Raw genomic sequence first — 22,849 nt, forward strand, 5'->3', positions numbered from 1 at the left:
CCGCCATCGGCTCATTCCGGCGAACACGGTCCCCAGCTCGTGACCAGACATGTGAGGGCATGAAGTCGAGCTGCGAGGGCGCATGCGAGCCTCCAGATGTTAGTAAGGAATGTGGTTCAACAGTCGCCACCTGCCCCATCCCACATGGGTGGCCTGTGCAGTCCCAGCTGACACCCCCCAAGCTGTCTAGATTCCCAGGGGTGCCGACGGTCATCGCCTGCCCATGACCGCCAGAAGGGCATGCCATAATAGTGCAGCCGACTGCATGGGAGCCACGCTAGGCCGCCCGCAGACCGACCGCAGCCCCTCGTCTTCCAACTGCCCTTCCAGGCCCCCAATTTGCAGGGGGGAGAATGCAGGCTCCGAGAGGCAGGCACGGAGCTTCAGCCCGCCTCACCCACCCCGGCTCCCAGTGGGCGAGCTGGCAGGTGGCGACCCTGAGCACGTCTTGGAAGCACAGAATCACCGTGAGTCCATGAGGTTAATGAACAGCCACAACATTGCCCGTGTCACCCCAGACCCAGCACCCCCCTCACCGAAACAAAGCGACTCATCGCCCAAAGCTCCCGCCCCCGGCTGGCGTGCCGCCCTGGGCTGGCAGTAGGGAGAACAGGGACTGTACCGTCCGGCGTCGCCTGCTGGTGGGGTTTTTTACATTTGATGTAATCGTGGTCAATCGGAGTGGCTGTGTAAGGTGGGGATGTCAGACCTGGGCCAGAGGAGGAGGGAAGGGAGGCTCCGGGGCCCGGCAGTGTCCCAGCTGAAGAGCGGGAGTCCTCATCCACCAGGCAGGCCTTCTCCCTGTGGGGCAGAGGGGGTGCAGGTCAGCCGCTCACATGGCACCAAAGGATGTGTGCCAGGCTGGACAATGCCCCTCCCAGCTGTTGAGTCCCCAAGCTGCCCTTCCCGGGGCCCACCTCCCAGCCCTCCCCCGCACCCCTCTGGCTGGTGTCCCAGGCCCCGAAGGAGTGGCCCACAAGGTACCCACTCAGGCCCAATATGGCTGGGCTCCGCAGGCGGCTCAGGTCTCTGGCCTCGGAGACTGGGGGACCGGAAGAAGCCCACCTCAGAAATGCCCACCACACCAAGTCAGGTCCTGTGCGATGCCCGAGGCCGAGAGGCTAACCCCCCACCAGGCACCGAGAAGAACGCCTGCTCTCGTGCCAGGGACATCGCTGCCACCTGGCGAGCAGAGCTAGAAACACCTGGCCTGTCGCCATGGCCACGGAAACAAGGACATCCATGCTGTGGGAGGGACAGAGCCTCCGGCCACTGCAGCCACTAGAAAGACTTCATGTGATTTCACCAGAAAGAATGAGGAACGTGGGGCACTATCTCTGTGGATGGGTCCCAGGCCCACCGTCAGGGAAAAAGAAAACTCGAGAAAAACACCTTCAGTCTTCGTCTTCGAAACCCTGTCATTGCATTTGTACATGTAAGTGTGCAAATGCACAGAAAACAACTTGAGAAAGTAAACAGTGAACAGCGATTAACTCAGAGGAGGAGAGGGGGGTTGTATATATGTTTATAAACTGCCAGAATTTTCTGTAACTAGAACATATTCATGTGTCATTTGTATAACTTTTAAATTTTTTGAAAAAGAAGTATGAGAAACAAAAGATCACACCACTAAGCTGGGAGCCCTTCGTGACTGACAACACGTCTCCCTAGCTTTGGGGCATCCCGCGTCCCCCGGCGTGACCTGCCGTGTGCCCGTGTGTGCCCCTATCCACCCGTCCTCGAGGCCAGGGCTGGTACCGGCCCCTGGGGCACTCAGCGGGGCCCTGCCCAGTGCCTGGCCGGGCAGAGGTCCAGAAGTGGGGCGAGCTGAGCCAAAGCTCCCGCATCTAGACCTCCAGAGATACATCTCAGTCAAGGGGAGGCCGGGGACTGTGCCAGGCCCAACGCGGGGGCTACACCAGGGCCGCGGCACCCTCGACCCTCTGACACCGCAGAGCCCATGCCTCCCACACCCTCCCCGTTTCTTGGAACAACGGGTGGGAGAGGCCCTGGGAGAGGCCCCAGGAGCAAGAGGCAGCAGCGTAAGAACTACTCGCCCAGGGTTCTGCACAGGCGGAACTGCGCCCCGCGGGAAGGGGATGGGGGGACCAGGCATGGCCACAGGGTGAGAGGACACAGCCCCTTCTTCTCAAGTTCAACAGCAATGCCCCAGCCCGGCCTCAGGAATCTCCAGGTGAGGTCCAGAGGCTCCAAGAACTCTGGTCTCCTCAGCAGCCCTCTGGGCCCCCTTGCCATGAATGAACCCTCCCGGGACATGGGACAAGCGGCTGGAGGACTGTGCCACTCACTTTTCTGAAGCTTTGGGCGTGTTCTTCTCCTCGCCCCTGGCAAAGGGCCCTTCTGCTGCCTCCTTCATGAAGTTGACGAGGACCTCGGCACCAACCCCAAACTCGGGCTTCCCCAGGAGCTTCAGGATGGAGGCGTGGAGGCGGAAGTACACCTGGGGGATACACTCAGGGGTGAGCACCCTCCCAGGGGCTCAGGGTCCTCCCACGGGCCGGTCAGCCACACGGGAAAGGGGACCCAGCGGCTAGAAGCCACTCAACATGAAGCACTGTAAAAAGGGAAATTTTAAAATGAGACTTTTTGCTTGCTCACAAGATTATCAAATGTTAAAAAGAGGATACCAGCTAAGTTGATGAAAAACATGAAAGTGTATAGATCAGTGCAACCTTTTAGGGTGGCGAGACATTGTTGCTCAAATGTTAATGACCCCTGGGGACAAGCTGACCCTGAGCCGTTCCTGCTTTAACTGGGCAGACGCACGTACACGCGGATTTCTGTCCATCGGCCGGGGCAGCGCAGGCCTGTTGTTCAGAGGCCAGCCTGTGGCTGGGAGTCTGAGTCTGTGGAGGGCAGCTGCAGGGAGGCGAGGTCTCCCACCGCAGAGGCAGCCGGCGCCCCGACCTCTCACTGCTCAAGGGTCAACTGTGCTCAGGTGTGTGCTCCCTGATGCGTGTCCACAGCTACGCCCTGACCGCACCCTGTCACGGAAGAAGTGGGAGAGAAGGCCAAACCCAGGAAGAAAGGGCCAGGCAAACACATGGATGCCCAGCCGGACTGGAGGGCACAGGACAGGGAAGGGAGCCCTCAATTCCTTTACTACATCTTGTCCAGTGAGAAGGGCAAGTTGCTAAATGATAATGTATCTATGTTAACACCTTTCGTACCGCATAGAAATCTCTTAAGACATACGCCAGGGACCGCACTTTTCCGGGCAAACTGCACGTTATTTAAATCATCATAATGCACTTTAGGTGTCTTTTTCAATAATTATAACATTTTTATTTACAAAAACAATTAAACAATTAAAGTTCCTAGTACTTTTTTAACGTATGGTGCTGCGTAAAACATTTTCCTCAATGAAGAGGGACCAAACAAAACTTACATAAGTATCTAGATTCGCTCCTTTTTCCACAGGCATGAAAAACGAGAACACTCGTGAGCGGTCCTTAACAGATGGCGCGCGAAACACGAGAAAACTCCTGAGCGGTACGAAATGTGTTAATAAGGAGGAAACCTAGAGAGGTAAGGCATGCCACACTGGACTAGGTATGACAGGTGGGGAACTAGACTCACGGGGGACTTTAACTTTTCGTTTTAAACACTTCTCAATTGTTTGATTCTTCTATACATTCTTTGGACCAAGAATATGTGTTGCTGAAACCGGTTTGGCTCAGTGGGTAGAGCGTCGGCCTGCGGACTGAAGGGTCCCAGGTTCGATTCCGGTCAAGGGCATGTACCCTGGTTGCGGGCACATCCCCAGTGGGGAGTGTGCAGGAGGCAGTTGGTCAATGTTTCTCTCTCATCGATGTTTCTAACTCTATCTCTCTCCTTTCCTCTCTGTAAAAACTCAATAAAATATATTGGGGGGAAAAAAAAGAATGTGTGTTAATTTTATTTTTTAAAATCCTCACCCAAGGGTATGTTTTTCATTGATTGGGGGGGGGGGGGGGGAGGGGGCGGGCAGAGAAAGAAAACCAAGCAGGATTGAAGCCGAAAACTGGACATGTGCCCTGACTGGGAATCAAACCTTCTGTGCCCACCAACTGAGCCACACGGCCATGGCATGGGCTGTCATTTTATAATCAGAAAAGATACGAAAAGGCATAAGCAAGTGGCTTCTGCCCCAAACTCCGGGAAGCTGGGCACGTGCACGCTGGGCGTGGGGGGGAGGGGGGGACCAGGCTCTGGACCTTGGAAAGTGGAGGGTCCCGGGTCAGGCCGAGCGATCTGGATCCACACCTGTGTCCTCAGTCTCCTCCCTACAGAGGCGCGGGTCACGGCCACCAATCACCTCCCAGGACTGTGTGAGCCTCAGGAAGAGCACCATGTCAAATGGTCCGGAAAACTCCGCAACGCCAAGCAGCAAACAAGTGCTCTCTGCTCTTGGGGGGCTGTGGGGGACCCCAAACCTGAGGTTAAGAGCACCGGCTGCTCCCCGGCTCAGTCCTGCCGAGGGAGGCTGTCTCCTCTGCACCCGGAGCACCGGCGCCTGCTCCCTGACACCTGCCAGCCGCAGGGGGGGTGCTGCCTGCGCTCGTGCCATCAGCCAGGTCCTCGGGACCTGCGTGCGCTAATGAGGAGGAACGAGTCTCTTCTAGAACAAATCGCTCACTCTCCCAGCAAGGACGGCGCGCACCCCTTAGAAAGAGAGAGGAAAGGCTGCTTTTGTTTAATTGCATGCAAAGCTGCTAAACACAGAGGTTTCCATCGGGTAGCAGGGAGTCACTGGGACCGCATGCCCCATGCCCAGGGAGAGAGAGACTGGCCCGCCCAGGGCTGGCAGAGCGTCACCTCCAGGGCCTCCATGGCCAGCTCAGGCGGGTTGTGGTAGTGGATCTTCTTGGGGTACCGGGCGGCCTCCTCGTGCAGGTAGTGGCCGGCCTGCCGGTAGTGCAGCAGGTAGACGGTGGGCGGCTGCTGCTGCTTCTCGGCCACCTTGCCCAGCATGTAGTGGATGAGCCACTCCTCCTCGTCCCCGTCCCCCTCGCAGCGCGCCGCCGACAGGAAGCAGTGCCTGGCGGTCTCCAGCATGCTGTCCCGCCGGCCCTCCATCTGCAACGAGACCGGCACGACCAGCTCAGGCCTGTCCTGTAGGAGCCCCGCTGCCTTGTTTGCACGTGGGTAACCCTCTCACCAGGCCTGAGACACACAGGAGTGCGAGCGCCACTTCCCAGCGGGGACACTGCGGAGACCTGCGACTCCTCAGAACCCCATCTCAGGTCAGGCTACAGCGCTGGACGGACACCCAGGACACCTCATGCCAATGCCATGTCCTTCCTCCCGCCTCCCTGCAGCATCATATCGAACAGTTGTGCGTTTCTGAAGTCCTATGACACCTTCTAAAGGTCCCAACCACCACCTCTGTGGTGCAGCGAGGCCGTGCCTGGGAGGGGTGACAGCAGGGGCTGGGGCGGCGAGGCTGCCGCCATCACTGCAGGAGGCCCGAGGAGGCCAGGACACCTGAGCTGATGTTCCGAGAAGAGCCCCGGCAGGCAGGGAGGCCCTGTTCCCCCTCACCAGGGTGGGCCGCAGAGCGGGGGAAGACGCGCACCAGCTCCCAGCTCCACGGCACTGAGAATGTCTAGCCCTGGGGTCCAACAGGGCTGCCCACCCTCACTCCACCCGCTTCCCGGGACTTGGGGCGCTTCTAAGAAGGCCCCACCCCTGCTCCACTGACGGGAGCCTGTGTGTCGGACGCCTCCGGGCCCCTCCTCACCTGCTGCACAAGCTCTGAGGGCAGGTCGCCCCTCCACTGCTTCAGCTGGCGCGAGGCGAAGGCGTGCAGGGCGTAGGACATGGTGCCGTACTCGATCCACAGGGACAGGTTGGAGCTGTCGATCTCCAGGGCCCGCCGGAAGCAGCTGAGGACAGGCGTGGCGTGCTTCCAGATGGGCCAGTCGCTCTTCAGCTCATTGGAATTCAACTTGTCCTGAATGCGACTGGCCCGGGCCAGGGCCATGCCTGCCCAGGAGTCAAACCTGTGGTCATGACAAAAGCACCCGTAAACACTCCGCTGTCTTTTGTTGTTGTTTGTTTTTTTAAAATATGTTTTTATTGATTTCAGAGAAAGGGAGAGGGAGAGAAAGAGAGAAACATCAATGATGAAAGAGAATCATGGGTTGGCTGCCTCCTGCACGCCCCACACTGGGGATGGAGCCCACAACCCAGGCCTGTGCCCCGACCGGAGATTGAACCATGGCCTCCTGATTCGTAGGTCAATGGTCAATGCTCAACCACTGAGCCACACCGGCCGGGCGAGCCTGGAATGTTCTGAATGCTGCACAGAGAGGCACTAACTTTAAAACTGGCGAACTGGCTTCCTGGACTATCTGACAGCCCAGGATGTGGCGCAGTGCGTTGCTGGCAGTGACGACAGTCATAGTGGTGACCGTAGACGAGCCCATCGTGCGTCCAGCTCGTGCTTCCTTCCCACTGTGCTGGTGGCTTTTTATTAAACTGTAGTGACTGGCCTGCTGGTCCTGAGGTCCCTGCTAAGCTCATGAACTCTGATTTGCTTGACTGAGTGGGCATATTTTCTCATGTGGCCAAACCTGGGAGGTAAACCCTGGGTCAAGGTCAAAACGAGGCTCCCTTATAGCTGCTCTGCGTCTGCAGCACCTAGAGCAGCGTCTGCAGGGCCCAGAGCAGCGCCTGCAGGGCCCAGAGCAGCGCCTGCAGGGCCCAGAGCAGCGCCTGCAGGGCCCAGAGCAGCGCCTGCAGGGCCCAGAGCAGCGCCTGCAGGGCCCAGAGCAGCGCCTGCAGGGCCCAGAGCAGCGCCTGCAGGGCCCAGAGCAGCGCCTGCAGGGCCCAGAGCAGCGTCTGCAGGGCCCAGAGCAGCGTCTGCAGGGCCCAGAGCAGCGCCTGCAGGGCCCAGAGCAGCGTCTGCAGGGCCCAGAGCAGCATCTGCAGGGCCCAGAGCAGCGCCTGCAGGGCCCAGAGCAGCGTCTGCAGGGCCCAGAGCAGCGTCTGCAGGGCCCAGAGCAGCGCCTGCAGGGCCCAGAGCAGCGTCTGCAGGGCCCAGAGCAGCGTCTGCAGGCGGCTCCTGGAAGTGACGAGGGCCAGCCCCTGGTGGCCGCCCCGAACCGGGGGAGCCTCCTTTTCCCTTGTCAGGATCCACCGGCCACGGGGAGAAGGGTGGGATCTGAACAGAAGCCAGCTTTCCGGCCTCGTATCCCTGTGGGAAAGGCTCGGACCCCTTTGGCTCAGCCTGTGGTTTCCTCCAGCAGAAGCCGGGTGTCGGCGGCCTTGGCCGTTTTCCCCCGGTCACTGTGGACCGGTGTGGGAGAGCAGACCGACACGCAGGCTGGCTGAGCGCTCACCGTGCGCAACAGCGAGCAGTCGCCTCCTCTGCCTGCTGCCTCCGTGACTGAAAAGCGAGAGGTCACACCCGCCTTCCCGTGGCGAGGGGAGAGCCTGCTGTGGCCCCTCGCACAGGACAGTCCCTCAGCAGCGTGAAGGTCACGACGGCGCAACGGGGCCTCCCTGCAGCCTGTACTCCAGCTGCTCAGAGGGTGTCAGCTCATCAGGCCCAGCCCACCAAGAGCCGCGCCGGAGAAGCGGGGTGTCCTGGGGGCCCTGCCCAGGCCCAGGAGGGGCGTGGTGGCTCGCCCCTGGGCGTCCTTCAGTCCAGCCCTTCCTGGCACCCTCCAGGGAAGACGTGACCATCGCTGCTGCCAACAATGCACTGCGGCAGAGCGAGGAACGAGAACTCCTGCTTTAGTGTCACTACTCGTCCCCTCCCCGCAGTGAGAAAACCCTGCATCACAGACACTGCAGGGGAAGAAGCAGAGTGCACACCAGCCAGCCTCCCCGGCGGAGCTAGGAAAGCGGCAGCACGCAGCGCCCGGGACGGGGCCGGGCGCACATCCCTCCCTGCAGGCAGAGCGGTGGGCACCTCCGCCTCCTCTGACCCCAGTGCCCACCCCAGCGGGCTTCCCGAGGGGCTTTCTCCCTTGTTTTTCTTTCTATGGAGAGCCTTTCCCAGAAACTGTGGTCTAAGCCACCTCGTCACTCCTCCCCTGGCCTCCCCCCTGGGCAGGGAGAGCTTGCTGAGCTGCAGGCACCCCGGCCGCCCACCAGCCTGGCCTCACACCCAGGTCACTGGCCACAGCCGCCAGCCACTCACCTGTCAGGGCAGATGCAGATGTCGTGCATGTAGAATTTGATAGCCTTGGACTGCTCTTTGTTCTTAAAATGGTAGTCAGCCAGCAGGTAGTAGAGTTCATTCACCACCGCAGGGGAGGGGTCAGCCCCTTCTGGGAGGCAAGGGACCTGGCAGGTGAGAGGGCAAGGGTCAGGGCGGCGGAGCCAGGGACTCCGCTGTGGCCAGTGATGCTTCACACCCAGGACCATGCAGTCAGCGCAGCTGAAGGACAAGGTGACGGGACGTGGCTCCTACCTCGGCCGAGGTCCCCTCGATGTACGCAGACACCCTGTCCAGGCCCAGGGCCGGCCGCTCCGTGCGGGGCGCTGTGGCGGCGATTCTCTTCAGGAGGTTGGCCAAGTCGGCAGAGACGGTGCTGGTCTTGTAGCTGTCAAACTCAGGAAGGGTCTTGGGCTTAAAATACTCAAACATAAAGAGGGCATCTTCCCATATGAGGTCCACCTTGAAAGAAGACAGAAGGCCGGTCGCAGTGCGGTCAGGGAAAGCACACAGGCAAGTTCTTCTAAATGCCCACGTCCTTCCCAGCCCGTGTCTGACGAGCAGAGCAGTGACCCCGTGAGCCTGTTCTTTACAAAGAAAAGGTTGGAAACTCAGCCTGCACTTTGTGAGTCCGTGTGGCCAAGCCAGAGGGTGGGGACCGTGAGCCCTGACCCTCTGCTCACCGCAATCGCCCCATCAATCACTTGGCTGACAAATACTGACCAAGTGCTTGCTCTGGGCCAGGGTGGGACGACACACATGAGATCAGAGAATAACGGGCAGAGTACCGCTGAGCATGGCACTCCCAAAAGTGCTCTGAAAACCAACACACAAAACACGAACCTCTAAGAAATCATTCATATCATCCAAATTGCTACAAGAAAGTCCCCAGCCGACCAGCGTGGCTCAGAGGTTGAGCGTGGACCTAGGAACCAGGAGGTCACAGTTCCATTCCCGGACAGGGCACAGGCCCGGGCTGCGGGCTCGACCCCCAGTGTGGGGCGTGCAGGAGGCAGCCGATCCATGGTTCTTTCTCATCACTGATGTTTCTCTCTCTCTCTCTCCCCCTCCCTTCCTCTCTGAAATAAAAATATGTTTTTTAAAAAGGAAGAAAATCTATTAAGTCGCCATGTTGCATTCTCGGATGATGAGTCAGCACTACGAAGCTCCCTCCTGCAAGGTCAGAGCCATCCGAGCGCCTCATCCTCCTGCTGCAACCCAACCTGGGCCTCCGAGGCTGCACGTCGGGGCGCTGAGCCCCCGCTTCCCCGAGTCCCCTCTCCCAGGGGGCGCCTCACCTGCGGGGCCGAGTGCTCCTCCAGGTACCTGGCCTTGCTCTTCTTGCTGGGGAAGCTGTACAGGCAGTAGAAGCACTGCTCCAAGGCCGTCTCCAGCTCCTCCTTGTAGGGGTGTGTGTCCTCAGACGTGGATTCAGCAAGTTCCTTCTGGAGCACTCGGACCTACAGTGTGGCGGGGGAGGAGGGGCGGGGAGACGCCTGAGGAGGGGCCCACACCTCCGGGCACAGCAGGGCCCCGGTGACACCGCTCTGTCAACTGTTAACCGGAGGAGGAGGCCATGTCTACTCGGGCCCTTTTCTGGAAAGGGCCTGTCACCCTCCCAGGAGCCGCTCTGGGCCCAGCCCTCGCAGCGGCCTTCCTCTCAGCACACCCAGTCAGCTTCTATCAGCTGCTAGAGGAGACATTATACGCCCTCTGAGGAATTCTGATTTATTTAGCCATTCATTTATTCCTCAAATATTTACTGAGCACCTTCCTATGCTGGGCACAGTGCAACATAGTCCCTGCTTTTAAAAAGCTCAGATTCTGCCCGACCAGCATGACTCAGTGGTTGAATGTCGGTTGACCTATGAACCAGGAGGTCACGGTTCGATTCCCAGTCAGGACGTATGCCCGGTTGTGGGTTTGATCCCCAGGGAGGGGCATGCAGGAGGCAGCCGGTCAATGACTCTCTCTCATCATTGATGTTATATCTCCCTCTCCCTTCCACTCTGAAATCAATAAAACTATATTAAAAAGAGAAGCTCAGATTCCAATGGAGGGCAGTTAGTTAAACAAATTAATCGCTATTGTTATGCCCAACTACCAGCAAGCATACATTCTTTTCCAACATCCATGAGATTTTGACCAAAACTAGACAAAAAGCAAATCTCAATAAATACCGCAGACTAGATATGATATAGACGACATCCTCTGAATATAACCAATAAAATTAGAAATCAATTACATAAAGATAGCAAGTACCAAACATCAAAACTATGGTATGCAGCTAAAAATGTACTTGGGGGAAAATTATAACCTTCAATGTGTGTATTATAAGAGTGAACACTAAAATAATCACTCAACTCAATAAGTTATAAAAAACTTAGTAAATCCGAAAAAGAGAAGATAAAGAGCAAAAATCAAATAAAAAAATTTTTTTTAGATCCTGGCAGCTAAAACTCATGCTCCACCAAAAACAGACACAGACTAAGAAAAACCAGGAGCACCCTCCCCTCATCACCCCTCCTGCCTGCTCCTTCCTCAGCGCCACTCCCGCTGGCCTCGTCTGCGAGGGGCTGACTGATCCGGCCTGGCCCCTGCACCAGCATGAGGGGCTACATGGAGGCGCCCGTGGAAGTGTCCGCTCTCTAAGGGGAGAGAAGGCAGCAGGAGAGAGGCCCTGACTCCCGGGCAGCATTGGACACTCAGTCTGGCACCATGTTTCCAAAACCAGAGCTGACCCAGGGCGGGCACCTAGAGGCTCTGGAAGCTCACAGGTGGGGCAGACGCTCAGGCCGCTACAGCTGGACCCACCTCAGACGCTGCCAGCTCTGGGGTCCTGAGCCAGCCGCACAGGTCTCCTGGCCAAGTCCAGGTCCCCCGACGGGCTGTACACATACACGAGCTCTGTGCATATTCTCTGTCTCGTTCACTCATATTTACTGAGCACCTATGGCGCTGTGGGCTGGGTGCTGTGCTAGGTACTTGGATCCAGGAGTGAACCAAACAGAAACCCCCACCTTCAGGGAAGTTGCATTTGAATGGACAAGAGACACACAATACACACAACAAGTCACTTCCATGGCTCATTAGAGCCAGAGGAAAGCAAAGGTCATGAAGGAGGGAGCGTCAGGACAGGAGGGAGGCGGCAGCTGGGGCGGGTATGCTCACTGAAGGGCGTAAAGCAGAGGATGGCAAACAGGCTTCCCAGACCATGGGGACTCTAGCAGGCTAATCAACCTGCCACTGTATTGCAAAAACCGCGCTGGTTACTATTAATATGTCAATGTGGGTGTGGCTGCGTCCCACTACACCACTTACTAACAGACATTGCCGGGCTGGGCGCCCCTCCTGTGCTCTGTACCTTGTCTAAGTGCTGTTTGGCCTCTGGCTCCACAGGAAGATTTGGGGACGGGGACGATGCTGCCTATCCCCAGTAAGCCATCAAACACCGCTGGCGAGGGAGAGGACGTCTATTTTCGTTCACAAAATACACATTTACTGACTAAATGAATGCAATCGCTACTCGTTGAGCAACTACCACCTGGCACGGGAGTGGTGCTTGGCAAACAGGATCAGCAGAAGGCGGTGAATGCAGTATTTGCTTCTAAAATCACTACTAAAGGCCTGGCCCTGTGCCCACACATAGACTCAGTAACAACTAGTGGATCTAAGTCTACCTACAGTTCAAGGCCAGGTCCAGAGCCCCCTAGCCTCAGGTGCCAGGACGCCACGTGCAGACTTTCTGAAAACTTTGAGTAGTCACATCTGTGCCACAAGCCCCAGCAGCACAGCAGGCCCCCGCAGGGGCGGCCCCGCAAGCCCCGCAGCACTTACGTAGAACCGCAGCAGCGCCCCGTCCGAATTGCAGCACCAGGACCTCCTGCCCAAGTACTCGTGGGCTGTGTTGAGCAGCATGAGGGAGGACGGGAGCATGGATGTCTCGGCCATCGCTGCGGAAAGATCAGAGCCCAGGGAGTGAGCGCGGGGGCACGGGAGGGAGCTGCAGGCAGTCCCTCCTGGGAGGGCTTTGCTTTCATTACCAAGGTAGCTACAGAGTTTCCTTTCTTTCCTTTTCCATCTTTTAAAACAAGTAGTGACTTGACTGGCTTTCCTAAGCAATGCAAATCCTGCAGAGTGCACAGGGGAAACGCTTCACCCACAGAGCAGACATTTGGGGAGCATCACCAGGAGCATCTACCTGTGCGTACAGGAGGCCTTTTGAAAGGGAGGAGGCGTTCCTAACAGTTACAAATACACCATTTCTGAGATGAAGCGTTCTGACACTTAGGTCTACCCGATTCTTACAGAAGGAAAAACCATCAAGTTCCAGTTAAGTGTCCACCGCTGGAGCTACTACTAGGTCCTTCTCAGTGTGTTTGAAGTTGTGGCCACAACCCATTAGCGGACTCGTAACTAACGTTTTTAAAGAGAATTAGGGTTAGAAGAAACCGGAAATGAGGCTCATTTTTTTTGTCCCATAAAGACTAACTTTTTCAGTTTAGAAATCTAAAAGAATCTTTATTCTTTTAAAATAAGTATATATATTTTATTGATTTCAGAGAGGAAAGGAGAGGGAGAGATAGAAATGTCAATGATGAGAATCATTGATTGGAAGCCTCCTGCACACCCCCTATTAGGGATCGAGCCTGCAACCCCGGCATGTGCCCTGACCAGGAATCGAACCGTGATTTCCCGGATCACAGGTCAATGCGCAACCACTGAGCCCCGCCGGCCGGGCTGGGCTCTCATTTATGACGACTACTCCAGACTCGGTGCCTCCATGTGTCTGCACTGAGATGCCGTGGCAAGTGATGGCTTTTGCTCTCAGAACAGCCCCTGGGACAGGGACCATTGCTCCCAGCAGGGAGACAGGGAACATAGCTGAGGGTTTTACACGACGTGCCACCGCAGGAAGTGACAGCTGGGAGTTGGAACCACGCCGCCTCCAGCTGTCCACATGCCCCGGCCTCACTGGCCCACATCCAGGAGGCGTGGTCCAGTGCAAGTGGTTTAAGTGCAAGGGCTGGCACACGGCTGCCCAGCTCACAGGGCTCGTGTGGGCATCACAGAGGGTAGCAGGTCTGAGGCCTCAGAGCAGTGACGGCGCCTCCATAAGCCCTTGCCCCGCTGTCGGGTCCTCTGCGCTGCCCGCCACTGCAGCAGACACGGGGCACTCCACACGCCACGACCCGACCCCTCTGCGGTGAGCTGGCTCCCGAGGGCGCCTCTGCCTCCGTCTAGGTGCCACAGAAATCCTGTCAACGATGCCCCTCGCCGCTCACAGCGCCAGGGAGGGCTGCAGGGCCCTGGGCAGAGGCCAGAGGCAGGGCCACACGGGCCAAGGCCACCCCCAGACCCACTTCCCCCACCTTCATCCGCTGAGCTCTGGAGCTGCTGCTGCTGGCACAGGGAGCGGAAGGCGTCCTCTTCCTGCCAGATGATGCGATGCAGGATGATCCAGGGCAGCACCGAGGAGACGTGGGGCTCCTTGGGCTCCTCCTGCACAGCCATGCTGCAGTCAATGATCTGGGGGAGGGGACAGCGATGTCACAGCAGGGCCAGCTCCCCAACCCAGGATGCGTCCTCGGGGCAGAGGGGGCTGTTTGGCTGAGGAAACACTGGCGCAGCGGCACCCCACCAGGTCGTCAGACAGGGTCACAGAGCCCGACGGCAGAGCCATGCCCGGCTCCAGAGGAGCCAGCTCTGGCCAGCCTCTCGTGCCGCGTGCAGCTTCTACTGTGTGCTGGGCCCTGTGCCACACACAAGGGTGACAGAGAGGAGCAGGGCACAGAGGAGCTGACAGCTCAGGGGGAAGACAGCCAGACACAAGCCACCCGAGAGCCATGGATCAGCATGGCTGCTGCAATGGAAGCAACTGAGGGCTGTAGTGGTGTCGCAGGGGAGGGGTGGGGACAGACAGAGAGCCCCTGACAGAAGGTTTCCAGGTGAGTGGCTGTGGTGCGCCCGATCCCCAGAGAGGGCAGGAGCAGGGGCAGAGGACAGGCAGCAGGCCGGGGGCCCAGAGGCGGCCACGAAGGCCAACGAGAGGGTGGAGAGAGAGGCTGGTGGCCCAGTGCGCTCTGGGGCAGGCACCCTGGAGGGAGCGTGAAGGGTGAAGTGAGGGAGAAGCACATTCATATTTCCGCTTCAGAAGGGGCCTCCTGGCAGGGCGGTGGCTGGACTGGCAGGGGACATGGGACAGCGCCCCCTGCTACGCGGGCAGCACAGGAGGAGCTGGCGTCACCTGGATCAGGTTGTTGGTGAGCCGGGTGAGGCCGGTGGCCGCGGACGCGTCCCTCAGGATGCTGCCGCTGCTGTCCGCCGAGAGCGCCTGCTCGATGCCCAGCAGCAGCTGGGTCACGGTGGCCACCCACTCCTCCTTGGCTGCGGCCTCGCTGGCATTCACCATCTGCTGGACCGCCTCGTTCAGAGCCACGTCGGAGCACTCAAAGCACTGCCGGTGGTCCTTCCGCCGGAGCAGGGAGTCCTACGCACAGGAAGGGCGCTGGGGGAGGCTGGCACGCTCACCCAGCTGGCCTGAGCACGAGAGCAGGTGGATGGGGACGAAGACGCGGGGCCGTCCAAGGGAAAGGGAAGCACTATAGCCGCGGGGCGTCTGCAAGGGCCTGTGGGCTGGGGCCTGGGTGCCACCACGGCATGGCGGGCCACCAGCCAGGAAGCTGGCAGAAGGTGCTTAACCTCGCTGCCTCAGTTTCCCATTACAGAGCCAGGGAGCAGCCAAAACGAGGCTGACTCCACCACCTCTGCCAGCTCTGTGCCCCAGGCCACCCAGGCCCGTGCTCATCCAGCGCCACGGCTCTGGAGGGCCTCAGAAGGGGAGGAACTGCCAGGGAGGGACTGACTGCTCGGAGGAGGGCACTGGCCAGGCAGCTCTGAAGCCGGTGCCAGGTGGAGCAGGGCGCTGAACCCTGAGCCCCAGCCACCCCCGGCCCGCAGGGGTGCCGTGAGCGCGAGGTGTGCCGATGTCCGCACGCACTCAGCAGTGTCCCGACGGGAAGCAGCTCTCAGCGTGCACACTGCACGCTGCTGTTTGCAAACCTCCTCTGTGGGAGCCATTGCTTTTTGCCAAGCCTCCTTTCCTTTTGCTCTAGAGCAGCGGTTCTCAACCTGTGGGTCGCGACCCCTTGGGGGTCGAACGACCCTTTCACAGTGTCGCCTAAATACATCCTGCGTATCAGATATTTACATGACGATTCATAACAGTAGCAACATGACAGTGATGAAGTAGCCACGAAAATAATGTTATGGTCGGGGGTCACCACACATGAGGAGCTGTATGAAAGGGTCGCGGCGGGAGGAAGGTTGAGAACCACTGCTCTAGAACAACCCCGTTGACCCTCCCAGCCTCTCTCATTGCTGAGCTGGCTGCGGAGTCCCAGATCTGGCTGCAGCCTGTCAGCGCCGCCGGAAGCACCTGCTGCCTGGCGCCCCATGGGCTCTGACTCGGCACAGCTGCGGCCCAGCAGTGGCTCCTGCCGCCTCCTGCCAGCCGCGGCCCGTGCAGCTGCCACACTCTGAGGTGACACAGACAGGTGTGGGGACAGAGACGTCCCGAACTGCCTTTGGTATGTGCACGGATCAACACCGCCCCGGACTGAAGAGCCCTCATTGCCAGGGACGCGTGGCGTGTGTTCTTTAGGGAAAGCGAGCCCCCCAGCAGCGGCCACTGGGGTGCGAGGAGCCAGCTGGTGCGAGGTGCCCAAGCTGACCCTCCTGACCAAATGCCACACATGCCGGGGCAGAGCTCTCCTCTGGCAGGAGGAAGACCACTGACCCTGTAACTGCGGCCAGAGTTGCCGTGAAAGTCAAGGCCAAGACAAGGACCTGCCAGCAGCCCTCCAGCGTGACCTCATCCGGTGCTCAAGGCCAGGGAGAGCTAAAAGGCAGAAGAATAACTGCCAACAAATGAGGAGGCCAATTACTGCCGGCAGAAATAACGGGAATTCAGGGAAGTGGCTAGATTCCAAACAAACACGCACAAAGCAGCAGGGTTCCTGTAAACCAGAAACGTGCTGCTAGAAGACAGAACGACCAACTAAAAGGCCCTGCACAAAGCAGCCACCCAAGACATTCAGGACGGAAGCTCCGCTCAGCAGTCAGAAAACTACACACCCATCTTGAAGACTTGAAAAGGCGGGAGGGGAGGGTTCCATGGCAGACGCCCACCCTCTACAGCTAGAGGAAGTCACTTAAATGCAAAACATGACCCAGCCACACGGCTGGAAGGAACAAAGCCAACGGCCTTTCTGTGTGTCGGCTGCGCCCCGTCCGCCCCCCGTGGAGAACATCGGTGCCACGGGGCGGCTCCTCTGCCGTCCAGCCAGGCACACTGTGAATGCGATCCGTGTGTGTGGAATGAGTGGGTGAATGTTTTCACTCTTGGAAAGGCTGTCTACGCATAATGAACAAAATCACAAGCATCTGACAACATCAGAAGATTTGACAACATAATTCAAAATTTCTGTACGTCAAAAAAACACACAAGCGACAATTAAAAAGCAAACATCAAACTGGGAAAAATATTTGCAACATTTGATGAAAAAAATATTAGTGTTTTTAATACGTAAAAAGCACTCCAAATCAATAAGAACGCCCCACCACCACCACCAAGAGGAAATTGAGCAAAACCCAGGATTCACTTATTTGCCAAGGGCAGGAGCTTCCCTGTACTTGGCCCAGGCCTTCCAGCCCACAGTGCTGCTCAGCGCCTGCCCAACAGCAGTTCCCCCACCAAAGGGCATCTGCCACACCAGGAGCCCCAGACCACCGAGCAAGACGGCACCTGAGCCACTGGGGCCTTTTCCCAGAGGCAGAGAGGACTGGCCTCTCCCTTCCTCCCCACCCAGTGGCCCCCAGTACACCCAGCTGTCCCTCCCACACAGCCGTGCTGGACTCTTCCCCCACCTGCCACGGTAACTGAGGTCGGACGAATCTCATCCTTCGACCTCCGCTTGGGCCGCCTCACTCCCTCTGCCCAGCTCTCTCCTCCCCACGCTGACCAGGGGAGAGGCCTCTCCCTCTGCTCCCACAGTTGCACCTTTTAACTATTTCCCAGTTAAGAGAGTGAATAACGACAACGCCTCATGTAATCTGAGCAAGAATCCTGAGAGAAGGCTGGGCTGTCTTTCCAAACGTAGGGGAAAGACCCAGTAAGACAGTGACTGCCACGTGGTTAGTGTGAGAACCACAAGGGACGGGACACGGGACCACCCCGTGCCATAAGCACAGCGCCTCTATCATCTTCCCCGTCAGCCTCTGCGACCGGCGCGGTGCTTCCTGAGGATGCTGGCAATGATGACAGCTGGCACCCACATGGCACTTGCCACAAGCCAGGCATGGTGCCCACACATGCTGATTCTTAGAATCCCACAACAGCCGTCTGAGGTAAGGACACAATCATCCCAGCCTAGAGCTGGGAGAGGAGCTGAGGCACAGGGGCTGGGTAAATTCCAGCGCCTCCAGACCCTGGTACCCGCGAGCTCTCAGTGGGTTTACATCCTGAAGAGCAGAGGCGCGAAGGAAGCTGCGAGTGCACATGGCTCCAGCATCACATGTTGTTCTTTTCCTTCAACCACGTGACCCTATGGCTATTCATGTTATCGTGGTTCTTTACATTATACAGATATTTTACCCACTTTTATATCTACTCACCAATTAACTTTCAAAGCGATTCAAAAGCTAGGCAAAGGAACAAGCAGTTGGATGGATGGCTAACGTCCTGACTATGCTTCCTCCTCTGCCGGGCCAAGTTCCGAGCCAAGTGTGAGCTCACACTGAGCCACGTACACGAACCCTAGGACCTGCGCTCCTACGTTCCCACTCCCTCCCCTATCTGCTGACTGGCATCCTCCTGGCTGCCGAGTTAGTGGTTTTTACTCCCATTTCTGTCGGTTCTCAAGGGCCACCTCAAAGCCGCCAGGGAAGAAACCCACACCAGGCGCAGAGGCCCAAGGGGGCGGGCCAGGGCAGGCGCACCTGCAGCAGCAGCAGCTGCGCCGGCCTCTCGGGGATGGACGTCATGAACTCCAGGTGTTTGGCCCGGTCGCACCCGCTGGTGCACAGGGTGGGGCGGAGCAGCTGCACCACGGCCTCGTAGTCGCCAGCCTCGTACAGACGCTGGATCTCCTCCAGGGACTGGCACCGCTCCAGCGACTTCAGGTTCTTATCGATCTGGAAGGAACCGGAATCCCGAGCGGATGACGAACCCCTCACCTGCTCCCTAAACCCCGCCAGTGTCTGCATTTACCAGACCCAAAACCCGACTCCCTGAACATGCCAGCATTTACACTAGACAAATACTTCACTAAAGGTATTTCTATTAAGCCCTGGCTGGTGTGTGTACTCAGTGGTCAGAGTGTCGGCCCACACACCAAAGGGTCAAGGGTTCGATTCCCAGTCAAGGGCACGAACCTGGGCTGTGAGTTCACTCCCTGGCCCTAGTTGGGGCACATGCAGGGGGCAACCAATCGATGTGCCTCTCTCGCATCGATGTTTCCCTTTCTCTCTACCCCCACTCCCTCCCTTCCACTCTCTCTCGATGGAAAAAATATCCTCAGGTGAGGCCTAACAAAACAAAACAAAAAATATTTCTATTAAAGTCAAGGTGTTCAATTCTTTAAAAAACAAACATAAGAAAACAACAACAAAAAACTCCCCAGAACCAGAGCAGCTCAGAAAAGTGTCTGCCAGAATAGTAGGCATCTCGTAGTCAGTTCAGCAAACCAGACTCATGGAGCCCTGGGCATCAGGCTGCCAAGACTCATGGAGCCCTGGGCCAAAGGTCACAAGCCCCACTGCCTCACCGGAAGGCCAGCAGGGGGACTGCGCTTGGCCTTGCCCTCACACAGCTCTGCACCATAGGAAACACCGTGAAGAAACCGCCCACGCACCTCCTCCAGGGAAACGACGGAGTCGTTGTGGAGGTTGGGGAGCCGGATGATGACGTCGCCTTGCTCGGCCCCGGCCTCTGCCTGGAGGGCAGCGGAGCTCTGGAGCATCTCTGTGCAGATGTCATAGTTCTCCAGCGCCTGCTCCATGTCCCCCTGGTCAAAGGAAGAGCCGTCAGGGAACAGAGGATGAAGGAAGAGAACTTGTGCTGCTATGCCAGGGGCCTCACCTCCCTGACCGCCAGCCTGCAGGCACAGTGAGGGCCGTTTCATCCGATCACTGCCAGACCCTGGGAAGGGACCTGATGCACAGTGGGGCTCAGTGAGTGCTTGTGGGATGGATGGGTGAATGGATGGATGGACGGACGAACAAATAGACAAATGAATTCGCATCACAACTCTAAGGGGAGGTAACGTTAACCTCATATTACAGGTAAGGACACTGAAGACACTTGAGGAAGGCTGAGTATCTTGTTCCAAAAGCACGATAATAAAAGGCAGGGCCAGGAGTAAAAGCTAGGCCTGCCCTAATCCCAGGACCGACTGTGCACTCTGCTGCTCACGCTACCACAGCGCACCAGGCATCCCCATGTGCGAAGGGGCCGGGGAGCAGCCAGCCCGCGGCCCTCCAGACCAGGCTCCACAGCAGCCTTCCGAGAAGTCACACGAGCGAGCGGATGGGCTCCCTCTAGAAAGCTCTGCAGCCGTCCGCGCCCTCGCTCAGGCTTTCTCGGGAGGACGTCAGCAAAGGGTCCAGACGCCGAGCAATCTTGAGTGAGGGCTGTACCGGGCACAGGCCCCTTGCAGACCCTGCTGTGCTGCTGTGCTGTAGCCCGGAGCGACGCTGGGTTCCCGAGAAGCTGAACATCCCCCCAGGTCCCCCGTCCTCAAGCCGAGCCCGGGCAGGGGCCACACACGTGCACACGCACATCCTCAAGGAGGCACCCAGTCTCTTCCATCCCTCTGGTGCCAGGGCAAGCTCCCCACGCGGCCGATCACAGAACCAACCTGCAGTGCCAGGAACCGAGCCTTCAACCAATACACGCGGACCACAAACTCCAGCCAGCCATCCTCAAACAGGTCCCGCTGAGACGAGGCAAAGGACATTTGCAGGAGGTCGCCCAGGAAGTGGGTTCCCGGGAAGTCAGGCCCAAACCTGCCATTCGCCACACCAGCCGCAGGGCAGTGCCGAGGAGACACTGAAAACAGTCAGACAGCACAAGGCACCTTCATGTGCAGGTCCAGGCGCCCCGCTGCTCCCAGAGCTCTCCCTCGGCCTCCAGCTGCTGGAGACATTACTGGGACACATCAACTGTCACGTGATGGCTTGGGGACACTAAGATCTCCCTTCCTTCCACCCCAAGGAAGAGAAAAGCAGGCAGGTGGCTCCCTCTGGTGGTCAGCTGCTGCTAACACGCCTCGGCTGAGACCCTGGATGCTTGCAGGCCTGGCAAGCCAACCCCGGAAACGTGCCCACTGCAGACTGCAGCCTGAATTCCATGGCTCGGCCCCGCGCCCCTGCCTGCTGACTGCTAAGGGTCCCGCAGGCCCCCGCGCCCCTGCCTGCTGACTGCTAAGGGTCCGGCAGGCCCCCGCGCCCCTGCCTGCTGACTGCTAAGGGTCTGGCAGGCCCCCGCGCCCCTGCCTGCTGACTGCTAAGGGTCCGGCAGACCCCCCGCGCCCCTGCCTGCTGACTGCTAAGGGTCTGGCAGGCCCCCGCGCCCCTGCCTGCTGACTGCTAAGGGTCCGGCAGGCCCCCGCGCCCCTGCCTGCTGACTGCTAAGGGTCCGGCAGGCCCCCCTGCGCCCCTGCCTGCTGACTGCTAAGGGTCCGGCAGGCCCCCGCGCCCCTGCCTGCTGACTGCTAAGGGTCCGTAAGGCCCCCCGCCACAGGAAACAGCGCTCCTACCCGAGGCGCTCCTGCCCTTGGTCAGCAGCCACTGGTCCAGCTGCAGCTCCATGCAGCAGAGGGACATCAGCATCATGCCCTGTGGGACAGGCACCGCGATGTCAGGGACGGGCACAGAGTCGCCAAAGGGTGGGAATGGAACAAATTAAATGAAATTTACTTTGACTTAAAAAAGTCACTATTCTACCCACTTCCCATTTAGTACATGATCAACGGCAACCTGCCAGGACAGAAGGGAGCATGTGGACCCACACGGGGGGGCATCGCATGGGAGGAGCCTGGAAACCGGCTTCAGTCCTGAGGGACTAGCCCATGACGGGCAGCTCTGTCGCCTGCCCAGTGCTGGGCCAGCTGCCGTACCCACAGCGCAGCACTCAGCCCTTAAAGAGATCCGGGGTCAGCTCTGGTCAGTTTGGATCAGTGGTTAGAGTGCTGGCCCTTGGGCTGAAAGGTTGCGGGTTCAATTCCAGTTAAGGGCACGTACCTCGATTGCAGGCTCGATTCCTGACACCATGCAGGAGGCAACCAATCGATGTGTCTTTCTTACATCGATGTTTCTCTCTCTCCCCCCCTCCTTTCTACTCTCTCTAAAAATCAATGGGAACATCCTCGGGTGAGGACTAACAAAACAAAAAGAGTCTGCAGGGTCAGAGCACTGCTCTCAGGCACTGAAGGAAGTGGCCCCCAGGGAGTCCCAGCAGAGGCTGCACAACCTGCAGTGCCCTCGGCCGGAGACACCACCAGCCAGGCAGGCCCTGAAGGCTCCCAGTGCTCCCTCCTCAGCATCCAGCCTTCTTCCCCCACTGGGAGACGGGCCAACACGCTGGGTCCCCTTGGGCCCTGGGAGGCACCGAGGGGAGGAGCCTGTGGTATGGAGTGCTGTGGGCAGATGGACGCCATGGCCTGGCCCTACTACTAAAGACCCCACCACTCCCCTAAGCAGCCCTGCTTAGCCTCTGCACTTACGTTTTCTCAGTAACAGCCCTGGGAACCTCAAATCCAGCCAAGTCTTCCCTTTCCCCAGCCTCTCTACACCACCCTGCCACCAGCCCAGGCTTGAGCCAGCCCTAGGAGTCCGCCCCGTCTCACCCCTCACCCTCCATTCAGTTCATCCTGTCAGTTCTGCCTCCAGAACCCCACCCACTGCGCCGCCATGGCTCCCCGAGCAACAGCCTCCTGAGAACTGTGCCCACTCTCGCTGCCGGTGCCCTCCACTCAGCCACCAGCCAGGTTCCATGCTTTCCTGCTTCCAACTCCCAGGGGCCCACGTTCCAGGCCCAGAAGTCAATGCAGCTAAACAGACGCAAGGCAGCAACAGCCCCATCCCTTGAAGGCTCCTCAGCACCCCCCTGGGCCCAGTCTGACACGGCCCGCCCGCTCACCTGGATGTGCTTGTTGCTGCAGTCCCGTAGCAGCGGGTTGGGCAGGCTGGTGCTGTGCCGCCTCCAGCTGTGGTAGATGCTGAGCACGACCTCCGCCAGCCCCGGGGGCCACCTCAGCAGGAACTTGTGGCCCATGGCCTTCAGGTAGCGCATCATCAGCTCCAAGATGCCCCCGTTGGTCAGGTTCTCCAGCAGGAACGTGTGCACATCCTGCCTCTCTGCGGGGGAGGGAGACACCCTGCCTTGAATAAAGGCCCTCTGTGCCAGGGTCTCCCGTGTTCTTTGGAAGAGAGGAGATGGGCAGGGGCGGGGGGAGCAGCAGAGAGCCCGTGTGCTCCACACAGGGGTCCCACTCCTGGCTCCAGCCCTCACCGGCTGAGCAGGCCTCTCTGAGCCTCCAGGTGTAAGATGGGCACTGAAGGGTTGGCCTCCCAGCGCTGCCGTGCACACTAGCAAGATTGCGCACACACACAGAGCCT

General features: G+C 58.7%; 1 protein-coding gene across 1 annotated transcript in view; it reads right to left on the reverse strand.

The window, feature by feature from the left end:
• The window catches only part of CABIN1 (calcineurin binding protein 1), a gene marked incomplete at its 5' end in the record, with an annotated part of 78,185 nt that overhangs the window by 43,535 nt on the left and 11,801 nt on the right, over positions 1 to 22,849 (reverse strand). Inside the window, 15 exons of the mRNA XM_081113749.1 lie at positions 623 to 801; positions 2,310 to 2,461; positions 4,819 to 5,079; positions 5,744 to 6,005; positions 8,153 to 8,298; positions 8,426 to 8,632; positions 9,469 to 9,630; positions 12,008 to 12,123; positions 13,543 to 13,699; positions 14,418 to 14,660; positions 18,170 to 18,364; positions 19,084 to 19,236; positions 20,089 to 20,279; positions 20,989 to 21,067; positions 22,371 to 22,588. Of these exons, the coding sequence (XP_080969875.1) occupies positions 623 to 801; positions 2,310 to 2,461; positions 4,819 to 5,079; positions 5,744 to 6,005; positions 8,153 to 8,298; positions 8,426 to 8,632; positions 9,469 to 9,630; positions 12,008 to 12,123; positions 13,543 to 13,699; positions 14,418 to 14,660; positions 18,170 to 18,364; positions 19,084 to 19,236; positions 20,089 to 20,279; positions 20,989 to 21,067; positions 22,371 to 22,588 (2,721 nt within the window). The remainder of the gene's footprint in view (positions 1 to 622; positions 802 to 2,309; positions 2,462 to 4,818; positions 5,080 to 5,743; positions 6,006 to 8,152; positions 8,299 to 8,425; positions 8,633 to 9,468; positions 9,631 to 12,007; positions 12,124 to 13,542; positions 13,700 to 14,417; positions 14,661 to 18,169; positions 18,365 to 19,083; positions 19,237 to 20,088; positions 20,280 to 20,988; positions 21,068 to 22,370; positions 22,589 to 22,849) is intronic.

This window comes from Myotis nattereri (assembly GCF_964212035.1).
Source record: "Myotis nattereri genome assembly, chromosome: 19".
NCBI classification, from domain to species: Eukaryota; Metazoa; Chordata; class Mammalia; order Chiroptera; family Vespertilionidae; genus Myotis; species Myotis nattereri.